General features: G+C 31.6%; 2 protein-coding genes across 4 annotated transcripts; one reads left to right on the top strand and one right to left on the bottom strand.

Moving 5' to 3' along the window:
* Positions 1-532: 532 nt before the first annotated feature.
* Positions 533-25,348, top strand: LOC134264509 (uncharacterized). Of its 3 annotated transcripts, none has more exons than XM_062746802.1 (3): positions 533-683; positions 24,523-24,640; positions 25,132-25,348. In XM_062746802.1, the coding sequence occupies exons 1-3, from the start codon at positions 542-544 to the stop codon at positions 25,250-25,252; spliced, it is 381 nt and encodes a 126-aa protein (XP_062602786.1). In that variant the 5' UTR covers positions 533-541; the 3' UTR covers positions 25,253-25,348. The 3 variants fall into 3 exon arrangements, 2 of the variants coding, with proteins under 2 accessions (XP_062602786.1, XP_062602787.1); XM_062746803.1 differs by lacking the exon at positions 533-683 and adding an exon at positions 21,405-21,503; XR_009991541.1 differs by lacking the exon at positions 533-683 and adding an exon at positions 23,567-23,674.
* LOC134264507 (uncharacterized) lies at positions 7,657-13,626 on the bottom strand. The gene is made up of 10 exons (XM_062746799.1): positions 13,581-13,626; positions 13,275-13,370; positions 13,073-13,132; positions 12,890-12,986; positions 12,064-12,154; positions 10,966-11,085; positions 10,007-10,130; positions 8,502-8,633; positions 8,072-8,376; positions 7,657-7,797 (listed from the first exon to the last, which is right to left on the bottom strand). The coding sequence occupies exons 1-10, from the start codon at positions 13,624-13,626 to the stop codon at positions 7,657-7,659; spliced, it is 1,212 nt and encodes a 403-aa protein (XP_062602783.1).
* Positions 25,349-25,604: the final 256 nt, after the last annotated feature.

Here is a 25,604-nt window from a genome sequence, read left to right as displayed (position 1 = left end):
AAATTAATGGCGTAACGATATTTTAAAAGTCTTCTTCTTAAGAAACAATGGGTCAGAATTGATGAAACTCATGAAGAAGCATCTCCTGATAGTGTAAATTCAAATTTGTTCAAATCATGACCCCCCATGTGTAGGATGTGGCCTTCTTCAGATCATGATGTCGGGGGGTAGGGTGGGGCCACATTGCGTATCAAAGTTTAACATACGGATACATAGGAACAATCTTTCAAAAATCTTTCTTTAAAGATCCACTGGGCCAAAAGAGATGAAACTCATGTAGAACCAATATTCATATAGTGTAGATTTAAGTTTGTTCAAATCATGACCCTGGGTGTAAAATGGGACCACAATCGTGTGTCAAAAATTAACATAGTAATTCATAGGAAAACTCTTTTAAAAATCAAAGCGATTCAATATTCCTTAGTAAATTGCACAAAGATATACATTGGAATAAACATTAATTGCATTATTTAGAAATAATGCAACACAAAGAGTTATGAAAATGATAAGAGATAAGTTTTAAGTATAACTATTGTTATACATGTGTAAGTCCTCTACAAACGTACAGTGTTGTATAATGCAGTCCATTCTTGTTATAGTGTTTTGTTTTCTCTGCTTCATCTACTTTTGTACAGCAGCCTGTCTCACCTACCCACCGCCACAATTAGGGCATGGAACACACAGTAAGAACTCAGGACGACTATAAAATGTGATATTGTCATGTTTTGCTATTAACGAAGGGGGTACAGTGTACTCATGGTACAATAAAAGAAATAGGACATTGCACCAGTGGCAAGAATCCCAGGGAATTGAGGGAGATATTGGGGGGGTAGATCTGAATAAGAACGAAACTACTAGTATCCGCCATCAATAGGAACCATTGGCAAGGTACACGGTGCTTAGTTAAAAGTTACCAAGTCACAATAATTTAGCCACACTTGTATATAATTGCTTGATTTAGATATAATAGAAAAACCCAGATAGGTTTAGGAAAAAAATTATTCTGTGAAAAGTCCAATCATAAACTCCGGTAAAGTAAGAGAAAAAATTATCCCCTGAGAACCCTACGCAAGGATACACATTACAGTATGTACTAAATACATGTTAAAAGGATTATTTTTTATTGATTTTGAGATTTAAGATTTTGTTATGACTTTTTTGTGTCCCACATTATCGTCTTTAGATATTTTATATCACTGTACCATATAAATTATCTCTGCACTAGAATTGCATTCTTACTGTGTTTTTTATCTTGAGGGACTAAGCTAGCTACGCTGGTTAATTATTTTTATAGATAAAAGTAATAATCATTATATGCATTCTTTTGTACACTGTACCTGAAATATTATAGATCACATGCAATAAAAACTCTCGCTTTTATTATGCAGTAATCTTTTTGAGGAAAATAGTTGATTATAAAAGCCTAACATATTTTACAGCTATTGACTGGGTATGAGAGCAACAGATGATTTGATGTACCTGAAGATGAAAATGTTGTCTGAGGCCGCAGGTGAAAGGGAACATTTTATACTTCGGGTCCAACAAATCATATGTTGCCCGAATCCCAGTCTATAACTGTTTTGTTATATCCTTCACTGCTCACTTAACCCCTTAACGGCCAAGTGCGCCTTTTGCGCATTTTCAGCATCACAGTGATTTAACTATTGACGTTTTGTAAATAATTGGGATACAACAAAACAGTTCATATTCTCTGAAACTAGAGAAGAAACACAACAATTTTTCAACTATCAGTTTTTCTCTGCGATGTTAAGAAATTATTGTTAACTTAAATTGAACATTGAATATAATTGCGGGAAGTTAGTAAAATTACGCATAAATAAGTGATTTTGTGCTATCTTCTGTAGGTTGTATCTCACTTACAGCACACGATAAAAAAAATGAATGCCATATCCTAAAAGCGGGGACTATTCCCTACATTTTCTTCATTGGACATTAAAAGGTACGAGCATCCGTTACAGAAATATTTGCTGTTGAATATTGGAACTTTTTCGAGTAAAACAAAAAAAAAAACACTATGACGTCATCTAACGTTTTACGTGTACACAATGAAATCGTTCATGAGCTCGATCTTAAATAAATCGATTCTTTTAATATATGGAACTGATTAATTTTTGAAAGGAATTATTTATAAAGAAGAAGTATAATATACGAAACGTTTTGAGCCATAAACATGTAATAAAGGGAATTCTCATTAGCTTTAGAATATAAGTGATAGTACCCAACGCCCCGATTTCGCGCACCCACTATTTCAATGTCATTCCTACATGTAGTAGGAATAATTTATAAAGTAATCAGGTATTGTCGTTACCATTTTCTTACTTTTCGGATGTGTTATTAAAAGTTTTTAAAAAAATATACAAGCTTATAGATCTTTTTTCGAGTCCTTAGGCTAGTATTTTAAATGTACTTTGAAAGGAAAAGCTGTCACAACGACGAAACATATTAGGAGTAAATTTCGATGAAAGATATATTTTTGCTAACGCACAAACTGCATTTAACTGACGCGATTATTTTTCTTACCCTTATCTTTATCTAATATAAAATGAATGTATAGGAACATGAAAATAAAATAATAAATATACACTGAGATATTTATTTTTTAAAAATCGGAAACTTAATTTCGTTTGAATTATTTCCCTTTCTGTTACCATGGTTGTTATATACAAAGGGAGAGACAAAGGGAGAGACATAGCACGGAACAGCCATTCTTAAAAAAAAAAAACAAGCATGGACAATTATAATTTTTTTTTCATGTCACTTACAGATTTGCCCTTATAATATCTTAAGTATAAATTTTAAGATCGAATTCAGCTCTAAGATATATATGTAGTTAAAGTTTAGATATGAACATCATGAATGCCTAATGCTGAAAACGTATTCCAATGCAAATCTTAATGTCGCTTCATTGAGGTCTTCCGTTTCCAACGGAAGACCTTCAACTGATTCTGTTGGCAAAGATTATTATTCTTTTTTTTTCTTCTACTTCCTAGACGCCAACTTTGAAGCCTCATATCTCACTCATTTCTCAATTGATTTCGCTCAATTTTTCAGAGTTACTAGAAGTTACTAAACTCTATGAAAATAATGTCCAAAATTTCAAAAAGTCACTTCCGGTTTTGAGTTATTTCCCTTTAAACGAAAATTTATATTTTCCAGACAAAGGCTCAGAGACGGCTAAAGCTGGAGCAAAATTTCTACTGATTTTAGATTATAGAAGGATTGAAGTTGTGCACATCGTTTTTTTTTTTCGATTTCTTTATTCAATATGGCGCTATATAGGGGTCAAAAATTAGAACGCTTAAAAGAGCCAAAAATTACTCATATTTTGCTTTTTATCTTCTAAACTAAAAACATTTTGTTAAAATACACAGAACATAATTTGTGCAGAATTACAAGATCTTTCAAATGAAATCTCGGAAAAAGGGCTGACCCCTAAATTAAGGGATCTAGAGGGGCCAAAAAATTTTTCAAGATACCTCAAAAAGTATTGAGAATTTGTTATACATCTAAGAAGCAAAGTTGTTGAAAATCTCTGGTAAAATCTAATTATGTCATCAAAAAACGTCCTGTGACGTCACTTCCGGCCAACCGGAAGTAGTCCGAAACTGCATATTTTAGCCGTTTCCGACATGCTTTGGGGAAATATTTGTCACTGGAAGCATGAAACTTAATGTTCCGTCCGTCGACGTCACTATCAGCAAACCGGAAGTAGCAAAAAATATCTTACTTTTGCTATTTTCAACATAGATTTGGAAGATTTTAATCATTAGAGACGCCATTTCTCTCTCTTTTTTTAAATAAACGTTACTCCCGGTCAAACAGGACGGAAGACCTACTCGTTGCTTTGCAACGAGCTTTGCTCTAGTTTATATACAAATTTCAAGACGGGATTCTCAGCCGTAAAAGCGTTCCTAACAAACTGTAATGGATGTTAAAGTTTTTTATCTTTAATAAATAAATGAAATTAAACCACTTCTCGAAAAAGAAATGCATGGATCTTCTTTCATAAGTAATCATAGCATATCACTAAAAATTAATTAACTTCAGTACTGAGTTTGCTCTAAATTTGACGGAAAGATTATTTGCATGTTTCAAAAAGAACTGAAATTTACAAAAAAAACCTTATTTCATTAATACTAGTTGCGAGTCAGTTATTTATTTTTAAGACAATGCCTTTTTAGATATAGCAGATTAAACCGAAGAAAAACATTTACCTCCGAAATGGTAATTCAGGAAGGATTTTGCATGACAGAATAATTTTTTTCATTCTTTGGGGAGCGAAATTCTTCATACTTTTGTTTAATATCATAAAACAAGCTTTGATTTTAACTATTGCAGAGAATTTTAACTTTTGTTGTAAAAGTTGAATAATTAACTTCCGTAACCTTAACTTCGTAACTATATTTTTACCGAAATTTTAACTTAATTTTGGATATGTGAGACTTCATAAATCATACATTTGTGTCTATACTAGACATCATAAAAAAAACAATTGGTCATATCTAGCTTTCTATAAAAAAAAAAGATAATGGGGCTGGATCAAGTACTAATTCCGTAATATTACCTAAAAATATAAAAATAGGTCTGCTAACAAGGGAGAGCCATTGGTATCCATTAGGATTCCAATATATTATTGGAAGACCTGGTCTCCAAAATCTACATAGAATGTGTTTTAACAAAATAATTTTGCAAATGACCAATGACCAGGCAAGTCAATTTTCGAAATTCATTTACATCGAAAAAAGACCTGTCAATGATTTCAGAAACCCTGGACCTAAATTTATTGTGGGGAATAGTTGTGTATAAAGTTGAAAAGTCGTAATTTTTTTTTTTTAGATATTTACTTTGGTAAAATCTTGTGATTTCAAATTGTCCAAAAGTTCCTTGGAATTTTTGAGTATCCACATCTGATTTACACCACTTCTTGAATATATCTTTGCACATTACTCTTACAGGTTGGCCTCCACTACTGTCAATATCTTAGTACATTGTACGGACTTAACGAAAGAGGCTTGGTTGAACATTTTCTTGAACTGGCAATGTACCTTTGTTTGTAAGGATTCTTATAAAGCTTCGGAATCCAATATATGCGTGGTAGTTCAAATTCATTTTGTTTCTCCGGCATATTAAAAATATTCAAAACACATATATATTTTTTTCAAGAATTTCTTCCTTAGAAAGAGAACTATGATTATAATTTGGATTACTACTTGTAGAATTATATCCAAGTTCTTCTTATGTACTATTTATATAAGGGGTCTTTCAAACGAAGACAATGTTGTTATCAATTTTGTCAGCAGGGACCAGTAAGTACTGATCAATTAATTTATCTAACTTTTTCTTCACTTCTGGCTTATTGAATGCAAAAGGATCCCTAACAAAAATACTATGGTTAACAGTAGATGGTTTTCATCTTGTCCCTCAATCGTTTATACGCGATCTAACATTGATTTGATACATTTAATCCATTTTCAAATTATGTCTTCTTCATAGAATTACCATAGAATCATTTATATTCCTGGAGCAAATTTTCATGGATTGCTAAAATTTAATAGGTTTGTAATAACTCAACTTCGTGTATTCTCATTTACCTTCAAAGACACAGTTAAATTATACAATGTAATTGTTTATATATTCATAATGGACTTTTATTCGTGAATGAAAGGTTTCAACAAATAAAAAAAAAAGAAAATAAAAAAAGAAAATAATAAACGTCCACGAAATCCAGCGATTCGATCGTAATCCTTTGAATCGTTTATTATTTCGAAGATAACTGCATTATTTTTAAACTTGCTGAAAATGTTTTAAAAAGTCAAAATTAGTCTTGTTTTTTTTTTCAGTTTCTAATGAAGAACTTGTGAAAATTTCAATTGGCACGAATTGCGGTTCCTAAATATATCCATAATTGATATATAGCATTTCATTAATATTTATATTTTCATATTAAATTAAGACAAAATGCCATGTGCTGGTTTTTGATATCAAAGGCAAGAACGTTTCGCATGAAATACTCCAACTAAGCTTTTCAAAATTACGTCAAACTCAAGGTCACGGTTAAAATTGGTGATTTCCACAAGCTAGGTCTGATCTGTATGTATAATTTTAAAATAGGAAATCCCTCCTACTTAAATATCAAAACTAATGCTTAAGTATATTACCTTTTCAAGTATCAAAAATTGTTCGTACCCAAGAAAAGGTCTTTTCACAAGAAATACATTTTTATGATGAAAACACTGGCACAAATTAACAAAATCTTTCAAATTTAACCCTCATTTAACCCCAGTGAAAATGTAAATGAAACCTAATTATTGCTCATATAGAGGACACCAGCATTTCTCTTTCAGAAATCTATTTATAAGGGTATAACAATTTTCATTATTACATGTACATGTATCATATGTGTTTTTCTATCTTCACCTTTTCTCCGATTTCTTATAAAGTATATCATATATACTTGAATTGCACCTCTTACCTGAATTCATATACAGTATATATGCTTCATTGTCCTCATTTGAATAGTTTAAAGTGAATAAATGAACTTGGACTTGGAGCCGCGCCTGGTCCCAGGGTAAAGTTTAAACTTCCACTATCTTACTGCACTTCTTCAGTACACAATCAATCAAAGTCCAAAATAATCAGTACTGCTTAAGATACAAGAGGGGAAGAAAGTGTGATCAAAAGGACAGAAAGACCAGATTACAAAAAAATATACCCAAAATCTTATAGACAATTCGAGCATTATTAAAATCAAAATAACGATGATTTTTTTTTCTTTTTCAAGATCGAGTAAAATACGAACCAATCTGGCATTTACTGAATACTATCCGTTACCAGTTTAAACCTGATATGTATATAATTGCATCATAGGACATGCCAGCAGAATAATTTCTACATAATTTCATTATATTATGTATACTCTAATATAAATGTATACAGCGTTATTTTTGCCCCTTCACACTTGCTGACAATTTTGTCCCATTTTAAATTTTCCAGTCACATTTCTGTTTAAGAATTCATATATATTTCTTTAAACTAGCCCCGTTTTAAATTCGCCGACTTGTGACAAGGACGAAAAAAGCGATTTTTTCAAATGAAACGGGGTCGAAAATTTCGCAATATACAGCATTCTTATTTCTTATAGGATCATCCACCCTCCCGGTGATTACCAACAAACACTCATTCAAATTATATATCAGATTTATTAGTTTTCTGGCAAATAACTATGGATTAATGTCATACAGCTTCTTAGCCATTGGTCCCAGCTTGAAATCTGAAAAGAAATAATTATTTGTGATAAAAGACATACAAGAATCCTATGAGTCGTATCACTAACCTTAGACACTTTGGCCCAAGCAGCTGCTTTTGCGAACAGTGTCCCCATTTTACCCACATCCCAACCCCATATACCTACACATAAATATCATAATTGAAGCCCATTCTTTTCATGAAAAGAGAATTTTCAAATCTTAAGTCTGAAAAGAGCTTCAATGGCGTCAAATAAGAAAATGAAATAAAGACACATGCAGTTCTTCAATGAATGGTGTATCATAATGATGCAACACGGACTATATGATTCAGCTTCATATATAAAAGTTGTAAATAATTTATGATAATGTTTAATGATATCATTGTACCTTAGACCATGCATAGGGCCTGTGCAGCAGTGGGTCTATTTTGTGGCCATCCCTGTAGAAGCTTTTTAAGAAGTTTTCGTATGGCATCATTCCCATTTTCCGTTATCATTTTTGTCAATACCATATCAGGGTTCATTGCATTCTATGAAGTAATCCGAATTTACAGTCAAAAATTAAATATGGTCATTCATAGAGAATTCTTTGAGTTATCTTTACCTGCACTGAATAATAAGGATGAAAGTCAAAATTTAGAATACAAACACACAAGAGGCCCAAAGAGCTTAACTGCCCTTTAAGTATAATGTTATTGTAAGCTGATGGAGGAAACCCTGCTGCTTTATGACAAAAGAAATGCATTTGAAAGTTAAGTGTTTTTATAAATTTTTGCTATTTAACACAATAAAAAAGTTACGTACGTAAAAAATAATTTTTTCCCTCAGCTGTTCCATATTCCTGAAGAATTGGCCATAAAATTTCAGTTGAGTGTGTTCTCTATCAAGGATATATTGTATCACTAGACCTAACGCAAACACGTCTGATTTCCCAGTCAGTGGCATGTCCGTCTTCTTCACGCTGGCATGAGGTTTGACAAAAACGCACATTTCAGGGGCCATGTACTCATGAGTGCATACAAGAGAGCCAGATTCCGGCATGCCTTTTCTGGCAGATCCAAAGTCGGTCAGCTTTACCACGATGCTGTCTGTGACACATATATTGGCAGCTACGCACAAATAAAAACTTCACAGTTATAAACTGTTGCATATAAACTCATTTTTAATGGAAAAAGTGTGTTTCATTCAATACATTGTATTAAATAACTATAGGAATTTATGTATAAATCATTACGTTTCAGATCAAAGTGCTTAATCTCCTTTTGGTCAAGGTATTCAAGGGCAAAGAGAGCTTGTCTGATTATGCTCCATAACAATTCCTCCTCCACCATATTTACATTCAAAACGAAGTTCTCCAGGTTAATTCCTAAACAAATGTACAAGCCTTTGAATAATTATTATGTCATGAACCACAGTATTAAATAGATTTCAAAAGCCTTTAAGATTAAGAGGTTTTATATGATAAGTACATATGTTAAAATATGAATAAATTATACAAGTAAATAGTAAGCATTTTCTTTAAACTAAATTATATTTGTTTCTTTTATTTTATCTTTTTATTAACCCCCTTCCTTAAAATATTTTCCCTTAAAAAATTGATTTTTTAAAAATGCACAATTAATGCCTTCTCACCAATGATCAAAAGAACCAAGTCTGCTTAACACGTAAACCGTTACCCAATAACCATTATCATTGCAGAGATTGAGATGAATGTTAACAGGTTATAGCAGCTAGAACAGAATTGTTTTCTATATTTCATACTGTTATGGATGGGTGTGTTTTACTCTTTTTTAAAAATAGTTGTCGAAAGGAAAAGTGAGAGTGTTGTACCCTAGCGGCAGAGAACATATTTTCGTTGACTATAATTGTAATTCCCAATGAAGGATAGGTTTATTAATTTAAAAGTTTCTTCAGGTGTAAAAAATTTTTCTCTCTTTGAAAAGACCTGTAACAATCAAATGTTTTTTCTCTGTCATCACATGACAATATTCTTAGAACCAAATAGACACAAATTCTCCTTCATCGTCAACCTCCTATTAAAGAAACTTGTGTGCTGTTGTTACTTCTATGTCAAAAAGCCTTCAAATACCATCTGAACTTGAATGTTATATATGTAAATTAATCCCCTGGTCATTTGTCCAGCGCAGAGTTTTTGTATTTTTGGTCTTTTGTTTGAGCAGGTCTGATGGGTTTAAAAAACAGTTAATGTCTGCTGATTAGCCTATGTGTTAAGATTCATTTGCTGTTAGATCCAGATTTTCATATCTTGAAAACTTTTATGATATCTGTATCTATCACCCAATGCACTGAAGAATTACTGGAAAGTTACTTTTTGTGGTAGGGGCTTTAATTTTTGTCCATTTTATGGTATGAAGAATCCAACAATTTCATGTTCAAGAAAATGTAATTTTTGGAAATATGTAGACTACACTTGAAGAAACATCTAAATATTTACAAATAAAATCCCAACAAATCATTTTTTTTCAAATTGCAAAAAATTAACCCCTTAAATATAAGTGATCTAACAGTAAAAATATACTGATTATGTGTAATCTTTCATCAGTGTTCATACATTCTAGGTCAACTAACAACTAGTAAATGTACATAGAAGTTAAATTTCAACATCTGATCTTTAGATTGCACTGAGTACGCCTACCATTGACTAATAAATAGATCTTTAAAAAAATGAAATAATTATTGCTTTCCTATATTGAAATTTTCTCATTATAAAATTCTCACCTGCAAATTCCATTAAGATATTAGAGATGCCGTCTGTTTTGATATACCCGTATACGGTAATGATGTTCTTATGTTCGAGACTTGCCAACATCAAAACTTCCCCCACAGTAAAGTTCTTGCGTACCTAAAATGTACCATCTTTTAAAAACACAGCTACATGTAGTTTCACGAAGTTTTGCAAGTGATAATTATTTAAAGCAACCTTTTTTAAGAGTTAAAACATCCAGGAATAAAAGGTACATGGGCCATAATGGTCGCCCGACCAATCTGTTGTTCTTCAGATTATAATTTTTTTCCCATCAGCGAACTTATTTTCTTAAATCTACTCATAAGACACATTAACTAACAATACTTACCGTACATAGGGCCTACTTTGTATAGATCATGTACAAATCAAATTATTTTTATTCATATGAAGCATCTTAAGAAATTTGAAAAAATCAAAAACGCTTTGATTCCTTCACAAAAATTTAGTTTAAATTTGTTAATCAGTTTAAAGGGTTGATCCTTTAAATGTTAACAAGTTTATGACAGACAAGGCAAACAATGCATAACTAGACAGAAATAGAATGCAAGATATACATCACTGAATGACCTACAACTTAACTTTCAACTTGAAATCATTAATGTAAGTTCATTGAGCGTTTTTTTAATAATATTTATCACAAAAAAATCTAGGTAAAGTTTAACGATTTCTAAGTCATGTATTGGAGGCAAATAAAAAGTAGATGTTTTTGTGGGAAATTTTCACAATTGATAAACTTTAACTTGGAGGCCTTTTTTAAGAAAGTAAAAAAAAAAGAAAGACGAATAGACAAAAACAATATCTCATAATTAAGAAGTACTAACATGAACCTTCAAATCAAGTATCTAAAGATCACTTCCAAGATTATGAAAAAAACTTCTTAATGTGAATTTACATTTACAATCCATCTTCGAAACATATTGAGAAATTGTACCTTTTTCATGGCAAGCTGTTTATTATTGGCTAAATTTTTATATCGAACCACTGCACCATAAGAACCTTCTCCCAATGTCTCTTTTTCAACAAAATTTCCCATGTCAGAACTCTTTAATTCCTGCAAAAAAAGTGCAACAAAGAATTTATGATTATTTATAAACATTTTTAGTAATTATTGGATTTTTATAAAGAAAGAGTTTTATCTGCAGTACAAAAAATTATCTGATTTCCAATCATTTAGTAAAGGACCAAATTGTCTAATATTCATCTTAAACTGAGAAGTATGAATATATTTTGAGTCAAAAGGTCCAAAGTGAACCTTGTTCATTAAATCTTCACATATTTAGGATACTTCTATAAAAATGTAACCAATAAATGCTGGGGTTTTTTTTTATAAATATTCGTTAAGATTTTTTTTTCTGTAGAAAACGTTGCATGTTCAATTTTGTCCGACCCCTCTCTTCAGATTCTTCCAATAAACAGACCTAACTAATAATGCATACCTGATATTTATCTTAACTTCTCATATGTTTATTATGCAAAACATACTAGATTTTACTATTATAAGTAAAACTAATGTACTAATAAGTAAAACCAATGTACTAATAACTATACTTAAAATTGTATCTGGAATATCGGGGATTTAGATGGATTGCAAACAAAAACACTGTAAGCTTGTTTGGATGCGTAATTATCTGTTTTCGTTGCCCATTAAAAATTTCTTAAATATCCGATGCAAAGTTTATATGAGTTTTATGAGTATATGAATTTTATCAATCTTGTTTGAGATAATTATGACTTCTTTGCCAGATACTGGTATTAGTTGCTTGTGCTCAAATTTAGATTTACTACATGTTATAAAATATTAAAATTTTGAATGTTAATTTGTACATGTCGTATACATTTTTACCTCATTGGAAAAATTTGCACACATAGAAATTAAGAACAACGATTATGAATGTCGTTTCTTTTATTTTAGATTAAAGTCCCTATTGTGGCCTCATCTTACCACTAGGAATATTACATGAAAAAAATAAAATCTACCCTATCTTATGAGGTCGTTCTATTCGGGTTTCATTTTTCTGATAATATATACCTTAATGATGACCCCTGTCGTGCCTTCCTTTAAATTTTCCTGGTCTTTTAACAAATCTTTAAGCGCTTGAGTATTTCCATCCACCACTTTTCTGTAAACATAGCTTAAATAAGATCAAACTTTTTTTTTCATGAAATGCCTTTAACTAGTAAGTTACTTTTTTGCAAGCACTGGAAGGGAGAAAAAGGTAAAAAAAAATATGACCCACTAGCTCAAAGGACCACTAATCGAAATCAATTCAAAGAAAAAAGGCTTAATATTTTTATATCGCTTGATCACATGTAATTGTTAATTTTGATCAGATTGGAACAAAGTGTTTGACTATAAAGGTTGCATTTTGATACAAATTTTATCAAATAAAAACTATATTTAAAAAAAAAATTGCTATTTGGAACCCTCATTATAACGAAATATACGATTTGGAGCAGATATTTATAAAGTTTACTCAGATTACAGCATTGCTATAAATCCTTGGAAAAGTGGGTCTTTCTTCAAGAATAAATTCGACTGAATTCAACTTTTTGCCTGATTACTTGCAATTAAGCTACTGTAAAATCACATATTTTCGTGGGGTCAGGTTTTCATGGTTTGAGTAAAAACTCTTGGTTTCTGGGGATTTTAATTAGTGGATGAAGAATTGTTGAGTAGTTATTTATTTGACAGTTTACATATCGTGATGGACATCAAATTGTGGGTCTCTCCATGCCTCGAAAACAACGAAAATTCAACCCCCGCAAAAATTCGTAATTTCACAGTATTCTACCTCTGAAAACATCGATCATGAATAGTTTGGGAAGCTCTTTCCCGAAATTTAAAAAAGTGTTACCCCTTCTCAAACGTTGTTCGTTTGCCTGTTTGAATCATCTCCATTTTTTTCTCTTTATTCATACATGTATTTGTGTTTCCTTCTAAAAAGTAAAAGTCTTTAAAAATGACAAAAAAAATTATTAATGGTCATTTCAGAAATTCAAATTATTATTTTTTTTTCTGATAAATAAATAAAAACTACTTCTTTGGAACATAGATTCATTTTCCTGGTTGTCAACGTCCATGGGTGTAACACCTTTACCTGTAAATAAAAGAATTCTGGTGTTTCTTACAGCTAACTTTGCTACAGAATTTCCTATAAATACTAATCTTTCTTTTCAAACCTATTTTGTTCTATAAAATTTTTTCAAAAACAGATTTTGAATGAAAAAGCTTCCAAATACCATATTTTTCGGACAATTTGTTTAAGTCCTTGGCTTTCTTCACTGAAACCAAACTGCCTTCATGATGATCAGTATTCATAGATTCTGCACCAACTTCTGCAAATGCAACAATTCTAATGTTTTAAGTAACATTGGAAAAAGTGAGTGACTCTAAGCATATCCGGCCGACCAAAATAATCCCGTCTCATTCTATTATTATGCTTTAATATGCATTTTATTTTTAATTAAATTTGTATTGCTGTTTCAAATAACTGAGTCAAAAACTATTTCAATACTTAATGCAGTTTGTTTGAATTAAAATATTACCATTAAAAAGCTGGCGCATTCCAAATTCCCGACCATTGATAAGCATCACAGGATCATGTTTGTCACCATTAATAGTGGGTTGCTGCTTGGCCTTTGAATCATTCAACCTAGTCCAAGTATCTTTCATTATTGGATAACCACTTTCCTGATAGTCAATTTCCATAGGTTCTGCACCATCTTCTGCAAATTCCAACATTCAATGTTTTGTTCAGTATGTCACTCGTCAGCTTTTAAGAAAACCTTGGTCAGAATATATAACTTTTAAACAATCCAATTTTCCTATCCTATTTTATATAAACAATGGACTATAGCCAGTATCCAGTTAAAAAACAATATCGATAAAGGATTATTTTTTGTAGTGAAATGTATGTACTGCAGTATGTAGTTTATATTTATTGAACATTCTTTAAATCTAGGAACTTTTGTCCCAAATATATCAACTTGAAAAATATTTCTGTAACTATATATAAGGACTATTTCAAAAATAAAGGTTTAAATGTAGATTTTAAATCAACACCTTTAGTCAACATACTTCCCAAGGAGGAAAATTTATGTAAAACTAATTACATATTCAGTTTTTAGCCTTAAAACTGAATATTTTGACTAATATTGCAAATTATATCACTAATCCCAACTTTCTTTTTTTATACCATATGGTATTTTCAACAAGTAAGCACTAAAACATAAATTTGATGCAAGAACATAATTGCATAATTTAATTTCTTTATGCCAAAACTACCATACATTTTAGCATATGTTTAGTGCAAGAAGTATCAAAGTATCACAATATTCTATACACATAAATTGGCATGATTTGTTCAATGATGCATATTACAAGTATTGAAACTGTTTTTACAATTGCTAGAATAGTTAAAATTAAAAGAAAATAGATAAAAATGTTATACATATAACTTAGGTAAGATTTCCATTTTAAGTGAGAAAGCTCAAGTTAGATGGTGAGATGCACATTGAAACCCAGTTTTTGGTTTCTTGCTACATGTACATATATATGAACACGTATGCAAAATGTTATTCTAAAAAAATCCCTGATATATCTAATTTCACAACTTATACAGAAACATACATGGAAAGAAATTAAAGATAAATAAAAAAAAAGGTAACTTTGTCTAAGAGAATTTTGTCTTTTTCTTTTATTCCCTTAATATATCAACATTTTTTTAGTTGTTTCATATGATTAAGTCATAAAATGATAAATACTCAATACAATATGTTTAAATTCAAATATCACAATTACAAGGCTGATACACTTTACCTTCCAGACTATTGTTAAGCGACAGGGAATCATGTCTGTGCCAATTATCTTTTGGTTGCTGATCCTTTGAATCATTCATCCTCTTCGAAGTCTATATTAATGTATATTCAGATTTAAGTAATACATTATTTCCTTGAAACTTTTGTACACCTGAATTAAATACTCACAATAAAAAAAATTGCTAAATACTTCATTTATGAAAGAGAGACACATTTTATAATCTAGTATCAATAAAATTAAAACATAAAAGAAGTAGCTGAAAAACCTGTAAAGGAAGTTTTATATTGTCATCTGTCTTAAGGCAAGTATATATGAATGAAGATCTTGGTAGCTTGTGGTTTTCCTACACTATAACCATATCCGGAAATGATATAACCCCTCTAAAGTCTTAAGATATTATGATATGATTTTCAAGGATTTAAAGGTGGTTAGAGGCTTGACCAAGGACATCTGGGACAATACATTTGAGATAAAATAAGTCTGAAGCAAACTATATCTTAAACTTAACTATCGCAGAAGGTTATAGATTGATAGATTTATATACTGCCTTTAATAGAGATTTCCTAGTATTGAGTTATATCTTTTGATGAAAATAGGTAGGGGGTTCCTGGTGTATGAAATAAAATGACAAGTACATAGGCGTCAGAAGCAAATTGAAAAGGGGAAGGGGGCTAACCCTACAAAATTGATCTGAGGTTAAGTCCAGTTTCCAATGCCTACAGTATATGTATCTTTGCAAAAAAGAAGGGGAATAACACCCCCTCCCCCGTATTGTGACGCTTATAGAATAAAAATAAGTAGGAAAACAGTATACGAAATATGTGCCTGTTCCTTCAACCTTCTGAAAAAATCATGATTTACTTTCTGATTGTTATCACAAGCATTTTTCTAGTTGGGTAAAAACACGATAAAAATGCAGCATGATGGGTATAAGGAAATTATACCTTAAACGTTAATTAAATGACGACAAATTACTTTAAATTACTTTAAAATGTCAAATATTACTGCGTGGAAAGGTATGGGAGATGAAAAACATGGGAACTTCATAGAAAGAAATAGAAATCCGACAAAAAAAGAAAAACAAAAATTACCTAGCAGATGTATTACAAATATGGCGAAAATTGTGTGTATTTTGATTCTGACGTCATTGATTCCTGTGTAAATACAGCGGGTCATACTAAAATACAATTTTGACCTGTTTGGAAAATATCTCATAAGATTATAAATTTAAATGTTGTAGTTCGATTTTTGGTGAAAAATTATTGATTTTAAGATGATACTTTACTCAGTGTATAAACTTATAAAGGATAAAACTGGTCATTTTTGCTTTCTATCAAGGTGTACAATTTTAAAAACCCTCATCATTTGAAAAAATATATATGACCTGAAGGCTTTAAATGACCTGATTTATTTTAATCACATGGTTCGCCATTCCATATTGCTACAAATTACTGGTATAGGGTTGCAGGTATTATTATCATTCCATGAGATGAAAGATATGGTATTAAGTGTCAAACTGTTTTGGAAGATGAGATTCTCTGGGTACTTGTTTTGAACTCTTAATAATTGGTCACTGCAAATAGAATTCTGTACAGGTTAGGTTAAGTAATACATAACTTAATAATTTTTTATTTTATACAATTTACCCAACTGAAGAAGAAAAATAACAAGAAATATTTGTAGCTCGATTCGTGATGCATTCACATAAGGAATCTTTTTGACTTTATTTGAATTATGTATGTGTACCGTTGTCCCAGTTTGGTTTTTGTTAAAAAAAAAATAATAAATCACAAATCTTTAAATTGTATTTTAGATCGAATTGTATGCTCATCAAAAATCCTTCTCCAAATTTCTACTAGAAATTTAATTTTGATAATTTAAGATGATATTTGAGGTAACTTGAGTCACCCAGGTCATCTTTTGACTTCCACGCTTGTCTGTCATTGCTTCAAAATTTTATAGTCCCTTCCCCCTCCGCCACCCCCAGATGATGAGATTGGGGCTAAAACCATCAATATAAGTGTAATCTATAGAAAACTTTTTTGGCACTTGACATTAAGCAATGAAACTGCAATAAACATTAAGCTTTTTTCCAACAAGATCAGGGCTTAAGGTAAGAAAGAGGCGTAAGAAAAGTGTTCTATTGATTATTAAGTGTGTTCTGTTGATTATTTAGTGAAAGGACCTTAATTTAAAAAAGTGTTCTCTATGTCCCTGTTTAGTAAACAAACTATTTAAATATATAATTTGACTGCGTCTTCGCCAGGGGTTCTTGTTTTAGGATGGGACTTTATTTATTCAATAAGATGGTTCATTGAATCTTTGAAAATCCGCTAATTTGTTCCTAGGAGAAAAGAAAAAAGTACATAATTTTGTAATCAATCAATGAGGCATCTTTCATTTTTATAATTTCAAGATGAGAGGATCTTTTAAAATTAAAACATTAATTCTTTGAAAATCTCCTTCCCTGCTCCTGGGTACAACTAAAACTACCTTTGTGCAGGGTTGTCATCAGCAAGTATGTTGTAGAATTTCTTGCACTTAGATGGGGGGGGGGGGGTTTGTTAAAGAATCGGAGGGTTGATTCTATTGATTATTTAGTGAAAAGAAGCAATGTGTCTTTTAAATATTTTTCTAAGTTTTTTTACTTGATTTCTTTATACTATTGGATATCTAACACTCTAAGAAAATTGTTATGACGAGCAAGATTGCCTCTTACAGAATTGAAAGTTTCATGGTTCCTGGGTCAATTATTCGGGTGTAAAGATTAGTCTTGATAACACGATCAAAATGTAGGTATTGTATTAAATTTTCTGTCTGTTTTTTTTATACCCCCCGCTTGAAAAGCGGGAGGGTATATAGTAATCGTTAATTCCGTCCGTCTGTACGTCTGTCCGTCCGTCCGTCTGTCCTTCCGTCCGTCTGTTACGCTTTGGGGTACCCATCTCTTATCCGCAACTCCTCTCATACCACAGAATGAAATTTTATGAAACTTTCACAGAATCTTTATTACATATTGCCATTGTGCACCTCCTATTTCACTTTTTGATCCGACACATATTTTGGGTTTCCCAGCCTCAGCAAAACATGGACTTTGCATTATAACTATATGCGGGGGGTATCATTTAGTGAGCTCATCGCTCACAGTACCTCTAGTTGTGATTAGCAGATACACAAAATGCATTGTTTTGAAGAAGCAAGAATTATTCTTACGATTTTTTTTAATTTCTAAAACATGTTGTCTAATGTCCTATGCATTGATGTTTCACAGGACGGTATATTCTTGTGCTATTTTAAGTGCAATAATATCATTGGTTTGATTGTTTTTTTTACTCAGTGCATTGTCATAATGATAAAGGCACCTTTTCCAAATCTGTGAATATAATTATCATTGATCATGGATTCTTTTGTTTGTAGTGTAGGTCTGTATCTAATAGGTAGTGAAAATGCATTTTTTTAAAAAAAAATCTCTGTTCTTTGTTGTACTGGAGGTAACCAGAATACTTTTTTTTATAAGATAGCGTCTAATATCATAAATATCAGATTTATGAACATACTGTAAATGTATTATATTTAGCCTGTATGATATTTGGGGGAAATTGAATTACGATCTAGTTAGCGGAAATCTGATTTAGCATATCTTATAAAATTCTTCTTTATTTGTATATGTACAAGGCATTTAGCGTTGTACCTAAATTAGTGGTAATTGCTTTTCGCCAAAAGCGCTAAAAGAATAAACAGCCAAATGTAATACTTTTGCAGTATTGGTCATTTGGTCACGTACATGTATTTTAGTCCTACCATGTTGTTCTCAATCTTTATACTGCTGGGGTATTTTGATTTTCCTCTTCCATTCACTCGTCATGATCAATCGCTGTAAATAATGTATTCAAAAGTGTTATACAATTTGATGATTTTTATTGTATAATGCCATAGGTAATTTCATAATTTTAATGATCGAGTAGACGTGTTAAAAACAAATAAAGAAAACCTTGAGAGAAAGTGTTCTTAATAACAAAGAGAGTTCAATATTAGAGGTTAAAATATGGGGGGTAAATACGGTACAGAAGTCCGTTAATAATAGTGATAGTAATCGATGAGGGGACAGATTAGAACTGAACATGTTATTTATGAGTTGTTACTGAATGCTCGACCTTTAACCTAATCCTACCCCCTTTTGCGCAACAAAGTTTCTTCTATCATTTTATTTTATACTCTCTGGATCCTTATACATGTAATTGTTGTATTTTACTCAGTTGACCATTAAAGCACTTGGATCTTTTGCTTGTTTTTAATGAGTCAATATCAAATTCAATATAACTTGTCCTCGCTTTTAAAGTGATGAAAAGTATGACACCAGAGTATTTGAATGTTTTTAGATATGTGAGCAAGGTTAGCTCTAGGGCAACAAGGAGTATTGTTAGTGGCCTTTTATACATTCCAAAAGCACGATCTGAGTATTATAAACGATCTTTTAAAGTTTCAACTGCAATTTAATGGAACAAGTTGCATGACACTGTTAGAAACTGTAATTCTTTAGCTTCTTTTAAATCAGCATATTTGCAAAATTATAATTTAAACAGGTGAAGAAATTTTTCTTAAATGAATTTTATCTTATTGCACAATATTTAATACTAGTAATTTATTTACTAGCATGTACAAATATGTCTTATATAATATGCTATGTATATATTCTTTTTTATTCTATTTTCTATTTTTTTTATCTGTCTGTAAACTCAGCTTGTTTTAGTTGGTCTTCTAAAACTGATCTCATAAGTTTTATTCATTTTTTTAAAGTGATTGATCCACTCATTATCACAAATTGATGATATGACAATGGTATGTTCTAAAGTTTTGTTTTTGTAGTTTGTTATATATTCTATATGCTTTGTAATACTCCTTCTTAACATTGATATTCCTGGGGTTGTGGCCAAATAAAGTTCAATTCCTAATTAGTTCTGAGCGCATATTTATCAACTCATTATCAAACCATTCTTTGTGTTTAGCATAGTTTTTGTTAATTTTACATGTTTTATTTTTAGGTAAATTTGGTTTTAATGACACAGTGGCTGCAGATTCCAGGAAATCATTTTTATCTATTTATTGTTGATTCTATAGATTCTATGTCATTAATGCTCATGGAGTTATTAAAATTGTATTTTATTTTGGGGGGTTGTACATTATTATTATCTACACTTTTTTTCTCTATACGCAAAATCATGTTGATAAAAAATATTCTGTGATAACATACAGTGGCAGTCAGATAATGTGGAAATAAAATCCGATACTTCAAAAAACAAAAAACAAAAAAAAACGTTGTATAATTTTTTCATCAGTTAAATGATAATCAACAACACTGCTTCCATGATAATAATTGAAAGTGAAATTTCAAAAAAATGTCACCAAAAAATCTTCCATTCTAATTCGAAGTTGGTTTCCAATATAAAAATCTATTAGTTCTTTTCCTCTCTTATCCACACAAGTGTCCCAATTAACTCTGTTGAAAATATCATTATCAGTTTCATATGTTTCAAATAAGGGTAAATATTGGTTGTTATCATCTAGTATATAATTAGTTGCATTTCCTGTTCTAGCATTACAATCTCCACAAGCATTATATTTCCTAAATCTTTAAATTGAATAATATCTTTCTGTTCAATTAAGTTCCGGAATATTAACATTATTTCGTGTTATTGCAAGTGATCCCTCGGGGGGTTGTTAACAGTATACATATACAAATCTTTATAAATGGAACCTGCTCAATTCCTAAAGCTAGAAGGATTGATCTTTTAATATTGGATGCTAACATGGCAACACCATCTTGAGTAAGATGAACATTGTCCCTTTCAAGGACCTTGGCAGGCCTATTATTCAAACTTATTTGATTTCGGAAATCCAAATGAAAAAATGAGGCCTACGTGCAAGGGACAAAATTGTATTATGTAAGCAGTTTCACAACTGACATTTGTATATTTTTATTTCCAAATTATGATTTGTCTATTATTTGCACTGTAAATGACAATTATTTTGACAAATATAGATAATGAACCGATGGTTAAACTTATTATTAGTTTCCTATAAAAGAAAGACTTTACGCCTCTTATACGTACATTGGACCTCGTAAAAATAAAGGTAAGTGCAAAATACTTCAATTTCTGTTATTCCTACATATCTGATAAGATAAATGTTAAGTTCGTTGTAAAGAATAGAAATTTGAAAGGCATTTTTACTCTTCATTCATTTTTGAATTCATTTTAAAAATTGATATCTTATATGCGAAGTTTCTATTGTATAATCTTCAGCTTAAAGGCTTCCTGTGTTGTAATGTAAATTTGATTTGTTCATGTTTCATTTTAAATTATAACTATACTTTAACAAAAAGAAATTCATATCATATTGTATATATAAAATTATTCTTCAAACGTTTAATTAACAAGTCATTCCCTTATATAGAAATAATCTAATACAATGAGCTATGAAAATGATAAGAGATAGGTTTAAAGTATAACTATTGTTGTACATGTGTAAGTCCTCTATATTTGAACAGTGAAGTGTAATGCAGTCCGTTCTTGTGATATTGTCTTATTTCCTCTGCTGCATCTATTGCTGTACAGCATACTGCCTCTCCTACCCACCGACACAAATACAAGGTAAGAATTAAGAACGAATTTCAAATGTGATGTTGTAATGTTTTAAGAATGTTTATTTTCAAACGGGAGGGTAGTTATAGTATGTTTTGAATTTAAGTTAAAAGAGTATTGATTTCTATTAAGTTTTTGTTTGGACTTTTATTGTTTTCCACTGTATCATCATTAGATATATGATATTTGACCATAAATTTGACCATGTACTAGAATTACATTCTTATTATATATTATCGATCTTAAGGGGACTGTCTCTATGTTTGTTCATAATTATTATGGATAAAAGTATAGATCTTCATATTCACACAGTTGTACACTCTGCCAGAAAATTTTATAGATAATATGCAATCAAAAGTTATGCTTTTATAGTCCTTTTTCAGAAAAATATATTACTGCTGTAAATGAGCTTTACATGTAATTCACTGATACCATCTATCCATGGGCGTCGGAAGCAAATTGAAAGGGGGCGGGCAATTTGAAAGTGGGGGGGGGGGCTAAACCCCCAAAAAGGTAAACCCCAATTTTCAATGCATAGAATACGAGGGGTGATCAAAAAGTTCGCAAACTAATTCAATAACTTTTAAAATATTTTTCAAAGTGAGATTTTGAGTTTATTCTCTTTCAAAGTAGGCCCCTCTAGCTTTTATGCACTTTTCCCATCGTTCTGCCCATGCTCGAAACACGTGATCCAAGCCATCACGTGACATGACCCTTAGCACCTTGTTCACAGCAGTACCAAGATCTTCCCGGGCTCATATTTTTCTCACCGTAGGTTATCTTTCAAAACTGGAAATAGCCAGAAGTCACAAATTGCCAAATCTGGGCTGTAGGGGGGAGGAATTAGGTTTTCTATACTCAGTGTTTCCATGGTGTCCATCACAACCCGACTTTTATGGCTAGGTGCGTTATCATGGTGCAGAATGAATCCAGATCTTATCAGATCTGGGCGCTTTCTCTTTACTGCTCTCATCAAATCTGATTTGATAACCCGTGCATATTAGTCCCCAGTAACTGAAGTTTTGGGTGGTACCATGTGATTTAGAATTATACCGTTGATGTCACAGAAAACTATGAGCATAACCTTCCCTGCTGACTTGGTTACGCGTGCTTTTATTGGTGATGGCGAGGAAGGATGTTTCCAAATTGAACAATGTTATTAACTTTCTGGCTCATAGAAATGTACCCAAGTTTCATCACATGTGATGATTCTATTCATGAAATAATTTTGTTCTTTTTCATATCTACTAACGTAGGACCGACACGCATTCACTCTCACCCTCATTTGCTCTGGCAGAAGGAGGCGAGGGACCCATCTCGCACAAACTCGCCGCATGTTAAGCTTATTCGTTAAAATCTCTTGAACTGTTCCATAAGACATGCTAAGATCATTAGCTATTTCCCTAATCGTAACTCTTCGATCTTTTATTACATATTGTTCAACCTCAGACACGTTTATCTCGGTACTTACGTTCAGCGGGCACCCAGATCTATCATCTTTCACCGTCTCCCTTCCCACAATAAAACGTTTCATCCACTTACTTATTGTACCTTTTGAAAGCCCGCATTCCCCATAAACTTTATGTAAATCATCGTATATTTCCGTGAAGGATTTACCTAGTTTTTCATAAAATTTTATTATAGTTCTTTGTTCAAGTACGATTGACTCATCCATTTTCGTCACAGTCGCCTCTATATTGACGTCATTTTAACATCATGACGTCATAATTATGACGCACATTTCAACATGACTCGTACTGCATAAAGCACATGTTTAGGGCTATATTTGTGACAAATTTCATTCTTATCAGAACTGTAGTTAGGTAGATAGAGAAGTAGTTTGCGAACGTTTTGATCACCCCTCGTATATATTGGCAAAAAAGGGAGATAAGCCTAAGTTTAAGATTTACGAGTCAATATACTTTATTGTTAAAATATTCTCTTGAAAACTGCATTAATATATTAAGGTAAATATTAAATTCAAGAACAATTATACGAAAGATAAGAGAGAGGTAGGTCAGTAAACTATCGATATAGGTCCTATAGAATTTTGTGTTTCTTTCTGATAATTCTTTGTGTTATGCAGTCCGTTCTTCTGTCTTTGTGTTTCTTTTTCTCCTTCATCTTTTGTTGCACAGCGTAGTGTTACACATCGACGCCATCACAACAAGGCACGCAAGGTAGGAGTTGGGGTGATTTCATTAATGATTTTGACATCATTAACTTGATTTCTACTTGGTTTGAAATCATTTCCTGAGGAGTATAACAGATTGACAGTTTTTTAAAAATTTATTGGAGCTTTAAGGTAGAGTGTAACAAAGCAATAGACCATGTTTCCTTTCACTAAGAGATTAGAATTCGATGAAGTTAGTGAAATATCACAAGATCATTCTTCAGTAGAACTACAAGGACTAAAATATCATACATTGACTGTTTATTATACAGAAGTACAGACGTGCTATACAAGAACATTATTTGTGATAAGGAAACTTGAAAAGTAAATATTACATGAAGACACTTTTTGTAGTTGTTAAGTGCCGTGACTCATGGAAGAAAAACAATCAAGAAGGATATGGAGATATCGAACAGTATTCAATCTCAAAGTCCATAAAACAATACAAAATAAGAGCAGAGCAAACACGAACCCCCGAAACATCAGAGGTGGGATCAGGTGCCATGGAGGAGTGAGCATCCCCTGCTGACCGGTCACACCCTCCGTGTGCTAGCGCTCCTTGTCATGATCAGGAAATAACGGAAAAACCCATCGTCAATTCAGTGTATAAATAATAGATTAACAATTGGTATGAAAAACGTCAGTCATCATTTGACTCAATGATAAATTGTACTTGCTGACAAAGTCATTGTATTGACCATAAAACTTACGAAATGATAAATAAATGAGTCATAACACACTGGTCTTATGTTTTCGATTATGACCGCAGAAATTGTTAAATGCGGTACTTAAATGTGCTATGACGAACATCTACATGCACGTAGGATGCATATATGACTCTTGTTCTCTTTTCAGCATCTAAACACCACTGTAATCTAAATGGCGTGGGTTTAGCGGCCGGAGAAACCTACACGAACACGACCAGCTGTCTTAAGTGTGAATGTGAAGAGAACCATTATGTTTCCTGCTGCTCGTATGATACTAATCTAAATATTCCTAAATATATTTCATTTTTAATTCCCTCCCAACAGACTTAATTAATTGGTGAGTGAGTTTTTGCTGAAATGGAAGTGAAATTATTTGCATTGGGATTAATGTCGAATACTGTCTTGATTTATAAAAATGTTTTTTGCGAGGGGAAGCTTTTTTCAGCAGATTTTATCCGACATAGCATTTACTTAAATTACAAAAATATCTTATTATATATTATTTTTGAAAACATAAAACTGTGTAAATTTGATTTATAAAAGTGTTATTTTTTGTTAAATTTTATCTTGCATATGATTACCTCGTGTTGATTTTTTCTTTAAACAGTAATGTTTAATAGATACATTATAAGTATTTTTAAATGTAATTCCTTTGAATTGCTTACTTGCAAAGATGGCGATAAAAAGTCCCTCACCTTTTTCATTAAAAATACAATGTATAGGTATATTATATATAAGCAATATCGTATTTTTTTAGAATGACATCCAGTTACGTGCTGCCAGAAGGTTGTGTTGTCATAACCAAGGACTGTGTACAGGAGATTGTTCACGAATCTGACGGCTCTCAATGTCAGCCATTGATGGCTATAGGGAAGTGACGTCACTACATCACTGAATGAAGCACACCACCGAATGACACGCAAAGTCGTAGATACGTACATGTGAAATGAAATTGAATAGTAGAAAAAAAAGTCATGCAGTACCTTCTTGTTATAGTTTTTTGTTTTCGTTGGTTCTTCTACTGTTGTGCAACATCCTGTCTTAATCAAGAAAATATTCAAAAATGAAGGGTTACAAAGATTGTTTTAGAAAAGTTTAAAGTCAAAATGCTCACTCAAAATCCCTTCTTGTTATCAAAGTCCCTAATCCAGGAGCCATAAAGTTAACATTTTATACAATTCTATGCATAAGCATTCATCATACTAAAGCAATTAGAAAGTGTGCTTTTAA

This window comes from Saccostrea cucullata, unplaced genomic scaffold, assembly GCF_032062105.1.
Source record: "Saccostrea cucullata isolate Sc308-1 unplaced genomic scaffold, CSIRO_AGI_Scuc_v1 ctg1166, whole genome shotgun sequence".
NCBI lineage: Eukaryota > Metazoa > Mollusca > Bivalvia > Ostreida > Ostreidae > Saccostrea > Saccostrea cuccullata.
Note: the sequence above shows the minus strand (reverse complement) of the source record. Positions and strands in the feature narration are given on the sequence as shown.

What these genes read in the sequence shown, in the direction of transcription:
- LOC134264509 (XM_062746802.1), top strand. Translation starts at nt 542, where the DNA reads ATGTGTAAGTCCTCTACAAACGTACAGTGTTGTATAATGCAGTCCATT. An exon ending in ATTAGGGCATGGAACACACA is followed by an intron (nt 684 to 24,522) that starts GTAAGAACTCAG and finishes TTCTCTTTTCAG; the next exon opens with CATCTAAACACCACTGTAAT. An exon ending in CATTATGTTTCCTGCTGCTC is followed by an intron (nt 24,641 to 25,131) that starts GTATGATACTAA and finishes GTATTTTTTTAG; the next exon opens with AATGACATCCAGTTACGTGC.
- LOC134264507 (XM_062746799.1), bottom strand. Translation starts at nt 13,626, where the DNA reads ATGCTTATCAATGGTCGGGAATTTGGAATGCGCCAGCTTTTTAATG. An exon ending in CAAATTGTCCGAAAAATATG is followed by an intron (nt 13,133 to 13,274) that starts GTATTTGGAAGC and finishes TTTTATTTACAG; the next exon opens with GTAAAGGTGTTACACCCATG. An exon ending in TGAATCTATGTTCCAAAGAA is followed by an intron (nt 12,987 to 13,072) that starts GTAGTTTTTATT and finishes TCATTTTTAAAG; the next exon opens with ACTTTTACTTTTTAGAAGGA.